The following is a 16,240-nucleotide window of genomic DNA, read 5'->3' as shown; positions in this document are numbered from 1 at the left end:
CTTTTCCCACCTTCTCATCTTTCTGTGTTTATACTTGATGGAAAGTCTTGGTACCACACTGAAACAGCTTCAATGTCTCCTTTTTTTTTAAGCCATCACATGAACTCCTGGGAGGGCTGAAATTAAAGGCTCAGCAAACTTATATCTGTTAAAAGGAAAGGGAAAGAAATAATTTCAGATAGGAAGCAACTTCTGAAAAATCTGCTTTAGCTCTCCAAAAACCAAACAGACAAAAGCCCCTGAACTCTCTGGCCTGCATATGGGAAATTTAGACAGACCGATTGTGTGGCTGTGATGTGACAAACCATTTTAACGCCCTGGGTTTGCAGGGCCAGGCTGTGACAGAGGAGACAGGCACTGCGGAGGGCGGCAGGGCTGGTTTCTGTGCCAAGCTCTCAGAAGCTTTCCCCGTGTCCCATGAAGCCAAAACCATTCGGCTCCAAGGCGAACCCGAGCTCATCAGTGACGATGGCAGCACCTTTGGTACAACCTAATAAAAAAGGCAAAACACTTGTTGCATATGAGCAATGCACAGCCAAAGAAAAGAGAATAGAGAATATGGGAAAGAGCCCAGCATCGGTGGGGAAGGAGGGCAGGACCCGCTCCGGGCTGACTGCCCTGCAGCCCACGGTGGGCAGGGGTGCAGAGATGCCCCGGCAGCCCCGGGAGGAGCCCAGGCCAGAGCAGGGCATGCCCGAGCAGCTGGGACCGCCTGGGAAGCCCGTGCTGGAGCAGGGTCCTGGCAGGACTTGTGAGCCCACGGGGACCCGAGGGGAGCTGCTCTTCCCGGGGGACTGACCCCGCGGGAAATACCCCACGCTGGAGCGGGGAAAACCCTGAGGAGTCCATCCCTTGAGGGAGGAGCGTGTGATCCCCTGCAACGCTGCCGGCAGGAGGGAGAGAATCGACAATACAGCAGAGTCCGGCAAGCCCGCAGGGCTAGGGGATTAAGTTGAGGATTTATTTCTCGTTACTGTACTCTGATTTATCTCGCAATAAATTAAACGGATTCCCCCAGCCGGGCCATGTCTGCCGTACCGGTGCTGGGTGAGAGATCTCTCCTGCCCTGCTCTCGCCTCCCCAGCCTTTCGTTCTGTTTGCTCTGCCCTGCCCGGCTGAGGGCGGTGATGGAGCGGCTTTGGTGGCACCCGGCGGGGCTCCCCTCTAATTAAATACACTCGGGACAGTGAGTGAGGGCGACCCTGGGGCCGCCACAGCGTCCAGTCCCACACGGGGCACGGCTCCCTCACGGCGGCGGCCCCGCCCCGCCCGGGCGGGCAGTGACGCCACTGCCGGCGCCGCGCTCTGTTCCGGCGGCGGGCGGGGAGCGCGGGCCCCGCTGCCATGTCCGCTGCGGGCCCCGGGCCCGGCTCCGGAGCCGCCTCTCGGTAAGAACCTGCTCGGGCCCTGCGCACGGAGCACCCCCGCAACCCCCGGTGCTGTTCGCGGGCTCGGGCTGGCACCGGCGGGCCAGGGCTGCGAGGCCGCGGGCGGCGAGGCCGACGCGTGTGCTCAGCGTGCGCTCCTGCCCCTGCCCCGCCGGAGCGCGGGCCCGAGCGCCGCGGCAGCACCGGCGGCGCGGGGCTGGACCTTGCCTGGCCGCCCCCGAGCCCGGCGGGGCGTGCCTGGCTGTCCCGGCTTCTTCGCCGCTGCTGGTGCGCGGAAGGGCTGGGAGAAAGGCAGGAGGGGCAGGGGAAACTGCCCGGCTCCCTGGGCTCGCCCAGGCACTGAGGAGCGGACAGAGGGACCCAGAGCCGGCCCCGCGGTCTGCCCGGGGCTCGGTAGATGGCCGCGGGAGGGACCGCGGCTCCCGGGACCGGGCGCAGGCTGTGCCGGCTTCCCCAGGGCACGGTTCAGCACACCTGCATCGATCGCTCTTGGGTGGGTTTAGCTGCTCGTGCTGGAGCTTGTGCACTCTCATAGGATGTTTGGGCTGGGCTTGGGCTTCACGAGCGAGGTTGGATCCAGGTGGCCTCTGCTGGATGTTCCTGGTTCTGGGGATGCTGTGCAGAGTTGTTGGAGCTGTATGTACAGCCAAGTCCAGCACAGAATGCCTTGTTAGGTTGGTTGCTGTGCAGCATGGTGTGGCTGAATGGTTTCCAGACTAGAGCTAGTCCTTGATGGAACATAGCTGTAGCCCTCTTGATGAAGTATCAAACAAAGAGTCAGGATGGAGTTTGCTTTCTGAGTGCAGCTAGCTCTGGTTCTGTGATGCACTTAATCTGTAGTATAGTAATCTCCAACTGGTAATTAACAGGCAACATACCGATGGAGATAATGATAATCATAAAAATCTTATCTGCCACTTGTTTGGTTTCCTTTAGTTTTGTCTGTTGTGGATTATCTTAAACTCTGGAAGCTGATTAATTTATGTTTAGTTAAGAATCACAATTCATGTGCCTGAAGTCAGTGGTTTCATAATAAGTTACTTTTAAAAATGCATGAACATAGTGCTTTTCTCAGCCTACAAACCTACAGGCTTGTTGGGCTGAACCTACTGTGTTTGAGGGACTTTCCTTGTCACCTCTTGGTGCAATCCCTCTTACTTGTGGGGTTCTGCCATCCAGCTTTTGCCACACAAGCACTGATCTGCTGATACATTCTCTCTGTTCTGTTTGAAACGTCCTGAGCTCGAGGTCCTGCAGTTTCCAAGCTGCTGCAATTCTTGCAGTATTTGCCTGCAACTTTTGTCTCCCCCTCAGTTCTTGCCTTAGCAGCAGTTGTGGCACTTGAGAACTGTGTATTGTTGGGTTGTGCAGCACATCTGATTGGAAGACTGCTGCTTTTCAAATAATTTGTTTGAAAATCTCTCATGGATGTATGCAATAGCTGTAGGAAGCATTTGTAGCTTCTCAGATCTTTGCCCCGGAAATATCCAGATGTTGAATGAATTTTGAGTTGAATGTGTCAGAGGACACTATAAATGGGTTTCCATGTGCTGTATGAAAGAGTTGGAGCCCCTCTACAGTAGATTAATGTACCATTTCCTCACTTCTTTGTACCAAAAGGTGGTTATAGATGGCTAAACATAAAACTAGATAAAATATACTGAAATATTTTAATTGAACTTAATGTCAGGCAAGTAGTGTGTGCCTGTGGGCAAGCCATGCTCTACACAAGGTGCTCAAGGCATAAAGCAGATAATATTGGGATGTGAGTAGCTCCATGCCTGTACTCTCAGTGAGCAGAAGTAGGGTTATTTTTTTCCCCTCTTGACAAGTCTCTGCTCTTTTTTTCCCTGAAATCTGCTCTTAGAAAACGGATGCTTGATAAAACTTTTACTGGGTCTGCAAAACCCTGTGATTGGAGAAGGAGCTGCCAGGATGGAGAAGTGTGGAAACTTTTGAGCCTGACATAGAATTGTGTCAGGACTTAACAACTGGTATTTTATGTGTGTTCTTGCACCAAGCAGTGTCTACAGAGCACCCATCTCCAGACAGCATCTTCTTACAGGAATTTGGGAGTGGTTTTTGCCCCTATACCATGACCAGCTTCACTCCCTCCTTGGTTATACATTAAGGATGGTATTTTTCAGCTTTTTCTTGCTTTGTCTTACCCTTAATTTACTTCCTTTATTTCATCCTGATTTGTCTAGAATTTTTTTCCTGTACTTGGTTAAAGGGCTGCAAGCCAGCATCTCTTCAGCAGTATTCTCTGGTGGCCCCTCTCTTGCAGTGATTCTGGGGTAGTTTGTGCAGATGCCATGACTGGGGGCACTCCAGTACCTGAAGGAGTAACTTCAAATCCTTTCTTTCTTCTTGCAGCTGCCTCCAGAGCCTCAGTGAAGGTGATGTTGCAAGGGCTGGGATCTCCTCCTGATACCCAACAGGATGTTTAGGAGAGTGCTGTGACACAGCAGGGCACAGCAGCCTCTTCAGGGTATGGTGTCACTGTGATTCACCCCAATCACTGCCCTGTCTTTTCCAGGTTGTCACCCATCAGTCCTGTAACTGAGCAAGCTAACTAAAAACAAGGCCTGTATTTAGAAAAATAATACAATATTGTCATGGGGACTCTTTCCATCTCTTAGATGGACTTTTATTTGGGGTTAAGGGTATGTCTAGCCTAATTTCAGAGGTGATGGAACAGTTCAGTTCTGCAGCAGATGGGTCTCTCCTGAGTTAAGACTTGACCAGAGCACTATTCTTGCATCCCAGGAGCTTCCTGCTGTGTCTTGAAATGTTTCTTGGTTGTGTTTGAATACTGACAGTGCTGTTTCCCTGAGATTCACCAGCTGGAACTTCACATAAAGCGTGTGGCAGCTTTAAACCTTGGGTGAGGGTTCCTATTTCTGTATAGAATGCACTAGTATGTGTAATTCCATTTCTGGGATTTTACAAGTCAGTCTCATACTAGTTTGCTCGACCTCCCAGATTCTTCCTTTTTGAGCTTAGTCAGAAGTTGTCTGTCCAGCCAAAGTGTCCTCCCCCTGCATTTGCTCATTTTCTTGCCTCTTGGGCTGGACTGGGCTCTTGTGCTTGGGGGAGCTGTCCTTGATGATCAGACATTGCCTCTTCAGGCCCCCCACAGCACTGCACAGATCAGGTCAGCCTTGTGAACAAACTATAAGCTGGCTGTTTATTTTGTTACTTGTCATCTTCACTTCTTCTGGGACCTTGAACTGAGTACAGTTGAGTACTGGAAGAGTTCCTCTAATAGCAGTATAGGTGCATTTCATGGTAGCCTCTGGTGCTAGCTGTGTGACTTTTTGAGATGTATGAGTCAAATCTTTTATTAAAAATGGAATTTAGAACTGCATAATATCAATAAGTCTTTTTTGTGGTTAATGTGATGCAGATTTGCTGTCTGACTGAGAGAAGTTTAAAAAGTTCAGTCTTTTGTTCAGGAAGTGTCCTAATCTATTTGGATATGTCTGAAGTGGCTTTTAGGAATTAAGGGCAGTGTGTCCTGCTGTTGGGAAGTTTGTTTTTAAAACCATGGGAGTCAAACAGCATTTTTTTTTTTACTGTCTGGGGCTGCAGCTCTAGAAGTTTGTGACCTGTTTAATTATTTCCAGAAACACAAAAATGTATGTGGGCTGTGAGATTTCAGGTACCACACTCTGTGTGGTCTTCAGGGGAAAATCTGTTTGGTCTCACTGCAGGTTGTATCCTCAGGAAGAGAGGAAGGAATCAATTGTTCCACTTGGCTGATGTTTCTGTAAACCACTGTGCTTTGGTTCTGTCACTGAAAGGTAGCAGCAGTTCTGTGTTCTCCTGCCTTGTGAGTGATGTGTGTTGGCTCTGTCTAGCAGGAGTTGCCACATGATTTCTGGGCTCAGTGGGAGTTGTTTTTCTTGAGGATGAAGTTGTTCTTTCCAAATCTTCCTTTTGTGAAAACAGTTCTTTTCCCCATTACAATTTTCCCTGCTGTGTTTCAAAATCAAATTGAAAAAGCATTGCATAAGAACTGGGAAAACAAGCATGTGTCATGGGTCACGCAGAGTGAGCTGCAGACACTCAGAGCACTGACAGCCCTTCAAGGATCTAAACATCATGGGGGACTTCCTATCAGTGGAACAAGCATTGCTTAGGAGGAAGCTAGATTGGTATTTCCATGGTTGATTTCAGTTATTTTATCGCTGTGTTCATTTCCTATTTTATTTCTCACAGCACAATTTTTTTCCCATTTTAAGGTTATGAAATTTTAATCATTATTTTTTTAGTCCTACAGGACAGCATTTTCAGGCTTGTCATGACCATCCATACCTTCAGAAATAGGGCATACAAAATGCTTTTCTTGTAACTTTTACAATGTTTAATTCTGAAATTCCCTGGCTGATAAAGAAGGGAGGAAGGAGCATGGAGAGAGAGCAGGGACTCATCACAAAGGTTTATTTGTCTGGTTGTCACAGTATTTTGCAGATACCTGTGTGTGTTGTACCCAGGGGCATGTGGGTGTGTGTGGAGGATGAGAAAAGCCAATAGTGGAGTATCAGTGTTTGCTGTGAGCTCTGCTGCATTGTGCAGTGTGTGGTAATGTCAATATGTGTCTCTTCTGCTTTTATTTGGGTATTCTAATTAAATCTAAAAAAAGAAAGGGGGGTAGATCTGCCATGCTGCACTCTGCCAAGTTCTGCTTCTCTGTCAGAAGCTGTCATGTGGTGAGTGGCACAGAGTGAAAAAAAAAAACATTGTGAGGAAAAGCTCTGCTCCACTTGGGTGATGTCTTGGGTTGTTTTGGCTGCATGCTCTGATGCTCTGTGTGTGTAATGCAGCAGCATGGGCACATTGTCATGAGATACCCCACCAGAAAATATGGGAACACTACACTGTTCTGCTGCCTAATCCATGTATTTGTGTTGTTGGTCATTGTAAGGTGGTGGTCCTTGAACAACTAAGGAGTGAAAATAACTCCATAGGTGACTTGTACAAAAAACTTGCACGAAACATTACAGCCATTGCTGTAAAAGACAATAAAAAAGTGTTTCTATAAATACATACTACACCACTTAGACAAGTCTCTGGGGCCATGTAGGATCCAGTCAAGGGCACTGAAGGAGAAGTGCTCACTGAGCCACCTTCCATCATTTCCCTGGCTAACCAGGCAGGTCCCACTTGACTGGATGCTTGCAAGTGTAGTGCCCATCTAGCAGGAGGGTCAGAGCATGCATGTGGGGACTGCAGCCTGCCCTCAGTGGAGTGGAAGGCTGTAGAGCAGACCATCTCCCATGGCATCATGTGGCACATACAGGACACCCAGGGGTCTCAGTCCAAGTGTTTAGGGGAGGCAGATCCTGCCTGACCAACCTGATCTCCTTCTACAAGGTGACTTGCATTGTGGATAAGGGAGGGGCTGTGGATGGGTCTGTCTGAACCTTGGTAAACCCTCTGACTCCATTTCTTCTGGAGAAAGTGGCTGCTCAGGGCTTGGGCTGGTGAACTCTTTGCTGGGTTTGAAACTTCTGTATGGCTGGGCCCAGAGAGTGAAGGGGAATGGAACTACATCCCTGTGGGGCTGGGCACTGGTGGAGTACCCCAGAGTTCAGGACTGGGACCAGTCCTGCTTAATATCTTCATGAATGTTCAGGACCAGGGAATGGAGGGCATCCTAAGCACAGCAATCCATGGAACACTCCAGGCTGGGAGTGTGGTGGGAAGGGGGCCCATCAGGAAAGGACCTGGGGGTGCTGGTTGACAGCTGCTGAGCATGAACCAGCATGTGGGTAGGTGACCAAAAATGCCAAGGGCATCCTGGTCTGTGTGAAAAATGGTGTGTTGAGCAGGGATAGGGAAGTGATTTCCCCCTCTTTTTGGGTTCAGTTTTGGGCCCCTCACTGCAGTACAGATATTGAAGGGCTGGAGCATGTCCAGAGAAGGGAACAGAGCTGGGGAAGAAGCTGAAGCACAGCTCTGATGAGGAGCAGCTGGACAAGCTGGTGTGGCTCAGCCTGGAGAAAAGGAGGCTTGGGAGGGTCTTCTTGCTCTCTACAACTGCCTGACAGGAGGATGGAGCCAGGTGGGGTCAGGCCCTGCTCCCTGGGGACAAGGGACAGGACAAGAGAACATGGCCTCAAGCTGTGCCAGGGAAGGTTTAGATTGGATATTGGGGAAAATTTCTTCCCTGAAAGGGATGTCCAGCCCTGGCACAGGCTGCCCAGAGCAGGGGTGGAGTCACCATCCCTTGAGGGATTTAAAGACCAGGCACTTGGGGACATGGATTAGTGGTGGCCTTGGCAGTGCTGGGTATTGGTTGGGCCTAATGATCTTGGAGGTCTTTTCCAAAATCAATGATCCTATGATTTTATTCCAACTCTGTTTGATAGATGTAATTTCATTTCCCCCGTCAAAACTTTGTTCTTAGGGAAATAGTGACTGTTTTAAAGTAATATAAAACCAGAGTCAATTAGCCTTTTTTTCTAATCAATATAATCACTGCATGTTGGTTTTATCACAGTGTCCTGACTTTAATTATTTGCAGCTTGGGAGAACTGTTTCTTGCATGAAACTTTATATTCAAAGCCAAGGCAGATGGGCTTGAAAAGCACAAGCTGAAAGTAAATAGCAGTCCATCCAGGTGCTGCTCATAGCAGGCAGCTTTCAGAAATTCTATCCAGAGTACCTAGTTTGAGAAAGTCTGACCAAGCTGGACTTTGTATTTTAGGATTTTAAAAACAGGATTTAGTGCAAGAAACTGCAGATCACTTGCCAGGGCTTTTAATGGTGAATTATTGGCATCAAGATGTGCAGAGCAGAAGGCAGCTGCTGGGAGTGATTCTGCAGCCCATACCTCTGCTCTGATGCCTTCTGGTTTGAAGTTAGATAATGTGGCTCCTTAAATTGAGCAAACAAAATAAAATTACTTGCAAACCCAATTCTTATTATCTTGCATTGTTGGTGTTCCATGCAAGAATTAAACAGGGTGGTTATTCAAAACAAGTCTAGATCAAATAAAACCTGTGTTTAATTCACATATTACAGAATAGTTTTCATCAGATAATTAACAAAAATCATCCCATAAAGCAAAAAGTGTGGTACTTTGCTGGTTTCCAGAAGCAGAACAATGGACTCATTTTTCTGAATGTTTCTTTCATTGCAGCAGCTCATTTAATGGCTTCTTGCACACTTGCTTCCATTTTGTACTGTTTTTCTCATTCACAAACCCAGTGGCCCACAGAAGCTTTCTCACCTCCTGAATCTTTGATACCTCTGCTGTTGTGTTCACTTAGGGTTTAAAAATGTTCTGTAGTAATGTGTAAAAAAATAATAAAGCTTACCTGAAATGCAGTTAACTTGGGTTTTATACAAGTTAAAATCTAATTTTGAGATTTGATGTGCAAACCCCCCAAAAACAACAACAAAAAAAATCCCCCCAAAAACAACAACAAAAATCCCCCCAAAAGCAACAACAAAAAATCCCCCCAAAAACCCCACCAAAAAATCAGTGTTGTGTATTTTCAGTTTTTAAAAATCATCTTTGTTGCTGGTGAGCTGCTGGCTCAGTGTACTCCTCTGAGGCAGCTCAGGCTGAGCAAGTGCAAGATGCTGGGTTTGGTTTTTGGGAAAGCCAAGCTCTGGGTGGCTCAGAGCTCTCATACTGGGTGAGGAGGTGTCCAAGAGCACCTGGGGAGGCTCAGGGCCCTGGGCCATGGACCCACCAAGGGCTGGGGCTGGCTGGGGGGCAGCTGGGGATTAGCTGTGGAGGAGAGGGCTCTTAGGGAGATCAGTGGGGCAGGAGCAGCTGCTCCCTGGATGCTGCTGGTGGCTTCAGCCTTGGAGCTGACAGCAGCTTCCCTCAGCCTCTCAGTGCAGGAGGAGAGAGGCAGGGAGAGGTTCCTGCCATGCCATGATCCAAGGGCTTGCTGTGCCCAGCCAGAAGAAGATGTGTGTCTGCTCTGTGTGAGAACCTGGTGACTGGCTGGGTGGTACAGGTGGAAAGGCTGTTGTGTATTTATCACTGTCATGTCTCTGCTTCATCAAAGTGGAACATCAAGTAGATGATCAAATTATGGTTTCATTTACCATGGCTGTGGCTGAAAAGGGACATCCTGCTGCTCTGCTTGCATGTTTTTCCTGACCCTCATCCTGCTGGCTACCCTGGAACAGGGCTGTGCAGGGCCAGAGCTGATCTTTCTGTCATCAGCTCAGCAGAAAGACTGTGCTTGAGTCTCTCTGGTTTTTCTTTTCTTTCTCTTTCTTTTCCCTTGGCAGATCCTGCATCCAGACTGTTGTTCAACCTCACAAGCCTCTGGAGGCCAGGAAGGAGGGAGTGGGGTGCAGGAGGCAGGGAGAGGCAGGAGCTCAGGAGAGGCAGGAGCTCTCTCTCCCTTTCCCCACACCACTGTTGGGATGTGGGAAAGCTGCTGCTGCTTTCCCACACCCCAGCCTGACCTTGGCTGGGGGAGGATGCCCTCACCCCTTGCTCTCAGATGTGGAGCTCAGTGCCTCCATGTCACCCTGCTTGGTGTGTGCAACCACAGCACACCTGGAGTGTGAGGTGTCCTCTGCCTCTGCTGCTGTTTCTGCAGACACAGGGAAGGCATGAAGCCACTCTAGGCCAAGTTCTCACTTGGAATTTTCACTTCCCTGGGAGAAAGCATGAAGCCACCAGAGGTCAAGTTCTGCCTGCCTTTAAGGCAGGCACTTTCTGTTCATTTGCTTTGGTTCAATCATCTGCTTCCAGGTGCTGTAAGATGATCAGCTTATTTGGAAAGAGTGGTTTTTTCACACCTGTAAAATATTCCAGTGGGACTCTGAGAATCTTTTTGTCTTTGTAATTATTTAAATCCTTCTGAAAGCCAAAATTAAAGAACTGCTCACAGTTTTTAAGCAGAGTGTGGGATGGGAAGTTACTGCTGTATGGATCAGTGGAATGTAAAGTATTTTTCCATGCTCAAGAGTTTAGTTTGGGATTCTTCTATGAAATTACACAGCAAAACAGTGTTAAATAACAGAAGCAAAGGATGAGGGACAGGACTTCTTGGTATAAATTTCAAATCTTCTTGCTCTTGGCCATTGTATTTTGTACTCCTTTGTATAATCTCTGAGTGGCAGAGTTTCTCTTCAGTCTTAATTTTTCTGTTATTTTATAGAAAATAAATAAGATTTATATTTAAAATAAAACTGATTGAAACTGATGGAGGAAAAACTACAAATGTGACAGTAGTGCTTTGTATTGTAGACTTATGTGTTGTGAATAGGGTAATTTCCAAAGAACCTGAATTGTGGAAAAGACTAATTGTGAATTCAGTTGACTTAGAGTTCAGGCAATAACGGTAAGTAGCTTTGATTAGGGATGGCAGCCTTGCAAAATCCTCAAACCCTCAATGAAATGTTATCCTGCCACATACAATACACCCAGGCACGTAAGACCTGCCCTCAAATGAGGGAGAAACCTTTGTGTTTTCGTGGTTAATTTGGAATTATTGCAGGCTGCAGAGCATCCCTGTGGCTGGCACGTGGGGCCGGGCTGCGGGCGGGCTGCACGTGCTGCCGGGGTAAGTAGGTCTGGCAGGAGCCAGGGAGGGGACAGAGCCATGGTTTTCAGGACACCAGAAAGTTCTTTCTGTAAACCAGTTCAGTCACTTTGTGTGGGGATAATCCCATGGTTTGAAAGTGCCTGAATACTCCGGGCAGGCTGGGAAAACAGAAGGTCCTAGAGGAAGGAGTGGTGTGTAAAATAGCCCTTTCACATTTCTGCAGACATTCAGAGCCAGACTTTTGTGGCAGTGGAAGCAGGAATAGGTTGTACCTCTGGATTTAACTTCTCCAACCCACTAAGAGTTTTTCAGCATTTCTTCTAATTTCTGCAATCCCCTGAAGTTGTGCTGTGTGGGTGTGTGGCAGAGGAGGCAGCTCAGGAAAAGCTGCTCTGAAGAGGTTGGGGTCAGTTTTAATAAAGTGGCTCCAAAATGAGATGCAGAAAGAACAAAAACACACATCAGACAGCTCCTGCACATCAGGTGGGCACAGGGGGAAGCCAGGAGGACGCAGGTCTTTCTGTTTTGCCCAGCAAATTGCAAAAGTTAATCAGGTTGTGAAAAGATTATGCAAAATTGCTTTTCTATGATTTTAAGTCCCTGGAAGGCAGCGGCTTTTTGATGTAGTATGTAAGATCTCTCTGCTAAATGCTTCCAAAATAAAAATTCTTTTATAAAATTTCATCAAACTTCTCTTTTTGAAAGGTGCAGTTGAAATAATGAACTTGCTTTGTGAATTTGGTGGGGAGCAGCCCTGTGTGTAAATGCATTTAGGTGTACAGTCTTGTCCTGATTTTTTTTTTTTTTTTGATTGTTATATAAATGTTCTAAATTAAAACAGGTTAGATTGAATCATGCTGTTTACTGACCTAGTAGACCAGACTTGATCATTTAAACTGTCTTTAAAATCATGGTGCACGTGTCTGATTAGTGTGTTAGCTTCTGCAGCCAGCGTGATCCGAGCAAATGATGTAGAAATGTACCATGTGCATGAAAAATCTGTATCTTCAAAGCTTAAAGCTAAATCCCTTGTTTATGAAATCTTTCCATATATGAATTTTGTATTTTATTTGGGAGATGGCCACACGAGTTTTAGGGGAGGAGTATATAACAATTAATATTCTCTGATAGCCTACATGATAAGCCCCCAAAAAGTACATAAAGCCATGAGCACCTTTTGTTTAACAGGGCTTGAAGACTGCTGAGGAACACACCATTTGAATCATTTAAGCATTAAAATAACAGTAATACCCATGGAAGAGCCACAAGACTTACCCGAGCAACCAGTAAGTACATTTTAAAAAAGGCTGAAAATGAAAAATCTCAAACAAATTAGTGATCTCACAATTTTGGTATACAGTTATTTTAACTAAAATTGGAAAAAAAGGCTTATACTTAGTGTATTTATCCAGAGGACAAAAAGCATTTTGTTGTTCTTAAAATGTGCTGTACATTGAATTTACTATAATTGTGCAGGCAGTAGTAAGAAAGGAGTAGTTATAAGTTCTTGAACTTTATGATGTTTCTGTGCAAAATGATTACTTGTTATGCTCAGAAAACCAGACTTATCTCAAGCCTGATGTAGAGAAAAAAAAATTCACTATTTTAGGGACAAATTCAGCCTGCTGGGTATTCCAAAGTGTAGTCTTTAATTCTTATGCTTGAGATTATGAAAAGATCCTGTGATTCATTGTTTCCACAAGTGGAAGGCATTTCTGAATGACTGATGTAACAGTACCTTGGGGTAGGGAAGCATGTCTGAAGGTTAAAGTTGCTACATGTATGTGAAATATTTGCATTATCAATAACTGATATTAACACAGCATGGAAGTGTTGGGTAGAGAATTATCAATACAGTATGAGATTAATTAAATTATGTATCTAAAACATAATAGCATAGGAATTAAACAGAAATGTTTGTATTAATGTTCTGTTCCCAAAATAAACCTGGCACAAACTCAACAAGAAATTGCCAAGATGCAATGGGAGTGATGCTTGTAATCTTGGAGACCTTGTCAAATGCACACAGAAACAGAATCAAGTGCTTGAGGGCACTTTGGGTGTGTTGTAATTGAAAAGATTTTGATGCCTTTTTAATGTGAGAATTTAATATTCTTCAGTTAAACTAGTTAGAAAATACATTGTCATGTCATTTATGGCATTTTATGACTTAGGAACAAAATCAAATGAAATGGAAATGTAAAATTATTCAGAATCTGGCTTTCCACAAGTTGCAGATGATGGGCCTGAGTAATATCCACAAAACATGAAACTAAGCAGCAAAACCATATAGTCTGTACTCCAGCTATTTGAAGAGTTTAAAAATTAATTCCCTGTGCTAAAAAAGGAAATCTCTCTAAATACATCCTGATATAATGAAAGCTGTCTTTAGGGCATGAGAGATAGGATACAGCTAATTATCAGAGGTGTGTCCTTTAAGCTGTAATATTCAGCTAAAGATTTTCTTGGTAATTTCTTTTAAGAATGCCAGTGATGCCAGTCAGTCATTCTGTGACAGAGTATGAGCCTAGATGGATCATAATGAATGAGTGAGGTGGTAATGGCATGTTCTAGCAGGAGAAACCCTGGCATCCTTCTGAGAGTTTCACAGTAATGTTTGTAGCCTGCAGAAACCAAATCTGTGTTCAAGCCAGTGCTGTCAGTGGTGTAATTCCCTGTGCAGGAACAGGATCCAGCTGGCACCTACAAAATGAGAAAAAGGGCTGTGTTGGTTTTAGTCAGGAGTCAAAACTCCTAATTTATTACAGAAAAAGCATTCATGTTCCTATCTTTATGCAATATTAAAATGTAGGGGAAAAAGAGCAAAGTTCATGGCTGTAGTGCTGAATCTGTGCAGAATAAGATTTTCTTAAAATTTATGTCTGTTTTATTCAATTTCCACAAAATTTCTTCCCAGCCATTTTTGTGGCTTTATATCTCAGCACCTGTTACTAATGTCACTAACATGAGTAGTTATTCAGTAATTCTGCTCTGCAAGATCCAGTGTTAGCCCTTGTTTTCTAATTAGGAAAAAGCTCGTTTGAGATGAAGGGCCCCTGGTTACACTGGTGAGCTCTGGAGTGCAGGACAAGGCTGTGAGTTTAGCCACACTGTGAACCCTCCAGCTTGTGTTAGTTGTAGCTCTGAACATTTTTGTCTTTGCAGGTGAAAAAAGCCAAGATGCAGGAATCCAGAGACCAGAGCCTGAGGTATGGGGTTTTAAATTTTAGTGTGGAACAGTTCTTTATGGTCTTTTACAATTATAAATCTTTCATTTTAGAAATTTGCCTCTTGGTTTATTTTTTACAGAGCTGTGGAAAATGTAGTTGTATTTGGATTTGGTCTAATTTTGATTAAATTCTCAATAAAAATTAATTAACTAGCCCTATGGTATAAAGCTTTTATTAAAGTGGCCACAAAGAGTCTTAATGGCATCAGCACATCTATCTTTCACAGAATGAGACTGAAATAACATGCATTTAATTTGGTGAGACTCAGGATATTTTAATAATAGCTGTACTACTGTTCTTAGTGAAACTCTGTGGATAACTGCTTTGAGAAATGAAACTCTTGGATTGTAGCCTCTCCTATTTAAAGCTGTTGTGTGATACTATTTTTAGCCTCAGTAGATGCTTTTTGCTGGGTATTGTATTTAGGAGTTAACTATTATTATTACTACTTAGAATAGCTATATTAGGATTGATTCTGCTTCTCTGAGTAGCAGCAAATTCAGTGAGGAAAGATTTCTTTTTTGGAGTCTTTGCCATTCCAGTAAGAGCAAGGAGAAAACACCATTTCTGCAGGAGTGGATGTGGTGCATTCTCAGTATTAGAATTTTGATCTAATCACACAAGCTCCCTTTCTGGCCCATCTGAGGTCAGAGAAATCAGATCCTAGGGAGGTTTTTTTCCCCTCTCTTGGGTAGAGAAGGCAGCATGGGCAGGTCTGAGCACGTTGGGGGGCTCTCCCTTCTCCCTCTGTGCTGCCCTGCTTCAGCACACCCACACCTTCCCTATGGGCACAGGGAGCTCAAGATCTGAGTGTAAACATCCTTGGATTTTAAAATTGTGGACATCCAGCATTTAAAAACAGAAGAGAGGGGTGGGATAAAGTTGCATTTCTAACTTGATTAAATATTCTGTTTAAATATTCTAGCTCTGTTTTGATAAACCTATACATGATTTTAAGTTTGACCAATGGATTAGTTTAAAAGAGTTTATTGGACCTGTTTCTCCCTTTCCCCTGCACTGCAGGAGGTGGAGGAGGGAGAAAAAATCAGTTTAGTTGAGCCCAGAAAGCAGGGATGGGTGGGGGAAGGTGTTGCAAGATTTGGGTTTATTTCTCATACAGCCTCCTGCTCCCTGTGTGGGTCAGCTCAGACACCTTTAGGCTCTTCCTGAGAGTTGAATTTGCTCATCCAACACAAAAGTGTGCAGTTGTTTTTTGTTGGGGTGCTGAATGGAGTCAGGTGATGGAGGGAGGCAGAGAGCACCCTGCTTGGTGCACACCTGAGCTGCAAGGGGGGAGGGCCCCCTCCCAGCAATGAACAGCTCCTTTGGCTCCTTCACCTTGAGAAACTGCAGTCTCAGAATGTCACAGCAGCACACAGATGGCTCAAAACCTCATGAAAAGCTGTGTTGCAGAGCTAGCAATAATAAAACTAAAGCCTGGAAGGCAATAATCAAGGAAAAACCAGAAAATTACCTGTACTTCTTACTCTATACATGAACAAAGCAACATCAACGTGGAACTGAAACAATGTGGGACAAATCCAGAATAATCCAGTAACCTGCAAGTATTGGAGTACAGAAGTGCCCCCCAGTTCAAGGGTGTTTCAGCACTGCTCCTGAGGGACAAATGCAGCAGTGAGGCAATGCCCATGGCAGGGCAGCCCTGTGTGACTGCAGGGTCACACACCACTGCTGGCAGCAGTTCCTTGGCTGCTGCAGCCTGGGGACATGGAATGGAGATGCCAAGAGGTGTTTCTCACAGAAGCCACCCCTGCAGTCCCCCCTCTACCAAACCCTGGCCACTCAAGCCCCATGTAGTTTGAGTTGCAGATCTCTAATTCCAGTTGCAGATCTCTCAGAATCTTTTCCTGAAATAGCAAGGAGCACAGGGCTAGGTTTTGTGAAGAGTTAGTTTGCCTTGGTCAGCAGGGTTGAACCCAGGGGTTATGATGGCCAAGGATGTTAATTTAAGAGTTCATAGTGCTTATACTGAACCTTTGCTAATTTAAGAGTTCATAATGCTTATACTGAACCTTTGCTAATTTAAGAGTTCATAGTGCTAATACTGAACCTTTGCTAATTTAAGAGTTCA

At 45.4% G+C, this 16,240-nt stretch overlaps 1 protein-coding gene across 4 annotated transcripts in view; it reads left to right on the top strand.

Annotated features, from left to right (window-relative positions):
- The first annotated feature begins 1,294 nt into the window (after window positions 1–1,294).
- EYA3 (EYA transcriptional coactivator and phosphatase 3) overlaps window positions 1,295–16,240 on the top strand; it is a 42,207-nt gene continuing 27,261 nt past the window's right edge. Inside the window, exons 1-4 of one of the 4 annotated variants that reach the window (XM_059868892.1) lie at window positions 1,295–1,388; window positions 3,765–3,879; window positions 12,107–12,204; window positions 14,084–14,127. In XM_059868892.1, coding sequence (XP_059724875.1) covers window positions 12,172–12,204; window positions 14,084–14,127 — 77 coding nt within the window. In that variant the 5' untranslated portion in view covers window positions 1,295–1,388; window positions 3,765–3,879; window positions 12,107–12,171. The remainder of the gene's footprint in view (window positions 1,389–3,764; window positions 3,880–12,106; window positions 12,205–14,083; window positions 14,128–16,240) is intronic. The other 3 variants (XM_059868894.1, XM_059868895.1, XM_059868893.1) reach the window with 3 other exon arrangements.

This window comes from Haemorhous mexicanus, chromosome 27 (assembly GCF_027477595.1).
Source record: "Haemorhous mexicanus isolate bHaeMex1 chromosome 27, bHaeMex1.pri, whole genome shotgun sequence".
Lineage (NCBI taxonomy): Eukaryota > Metazoa > Chordata > Aves > Passeriformes > Fringillidae > Haemorhous > Haemorhous mexicanus.
This window is presented reverse-complemented; position numbering and strand designations above follow the sequence as displayed.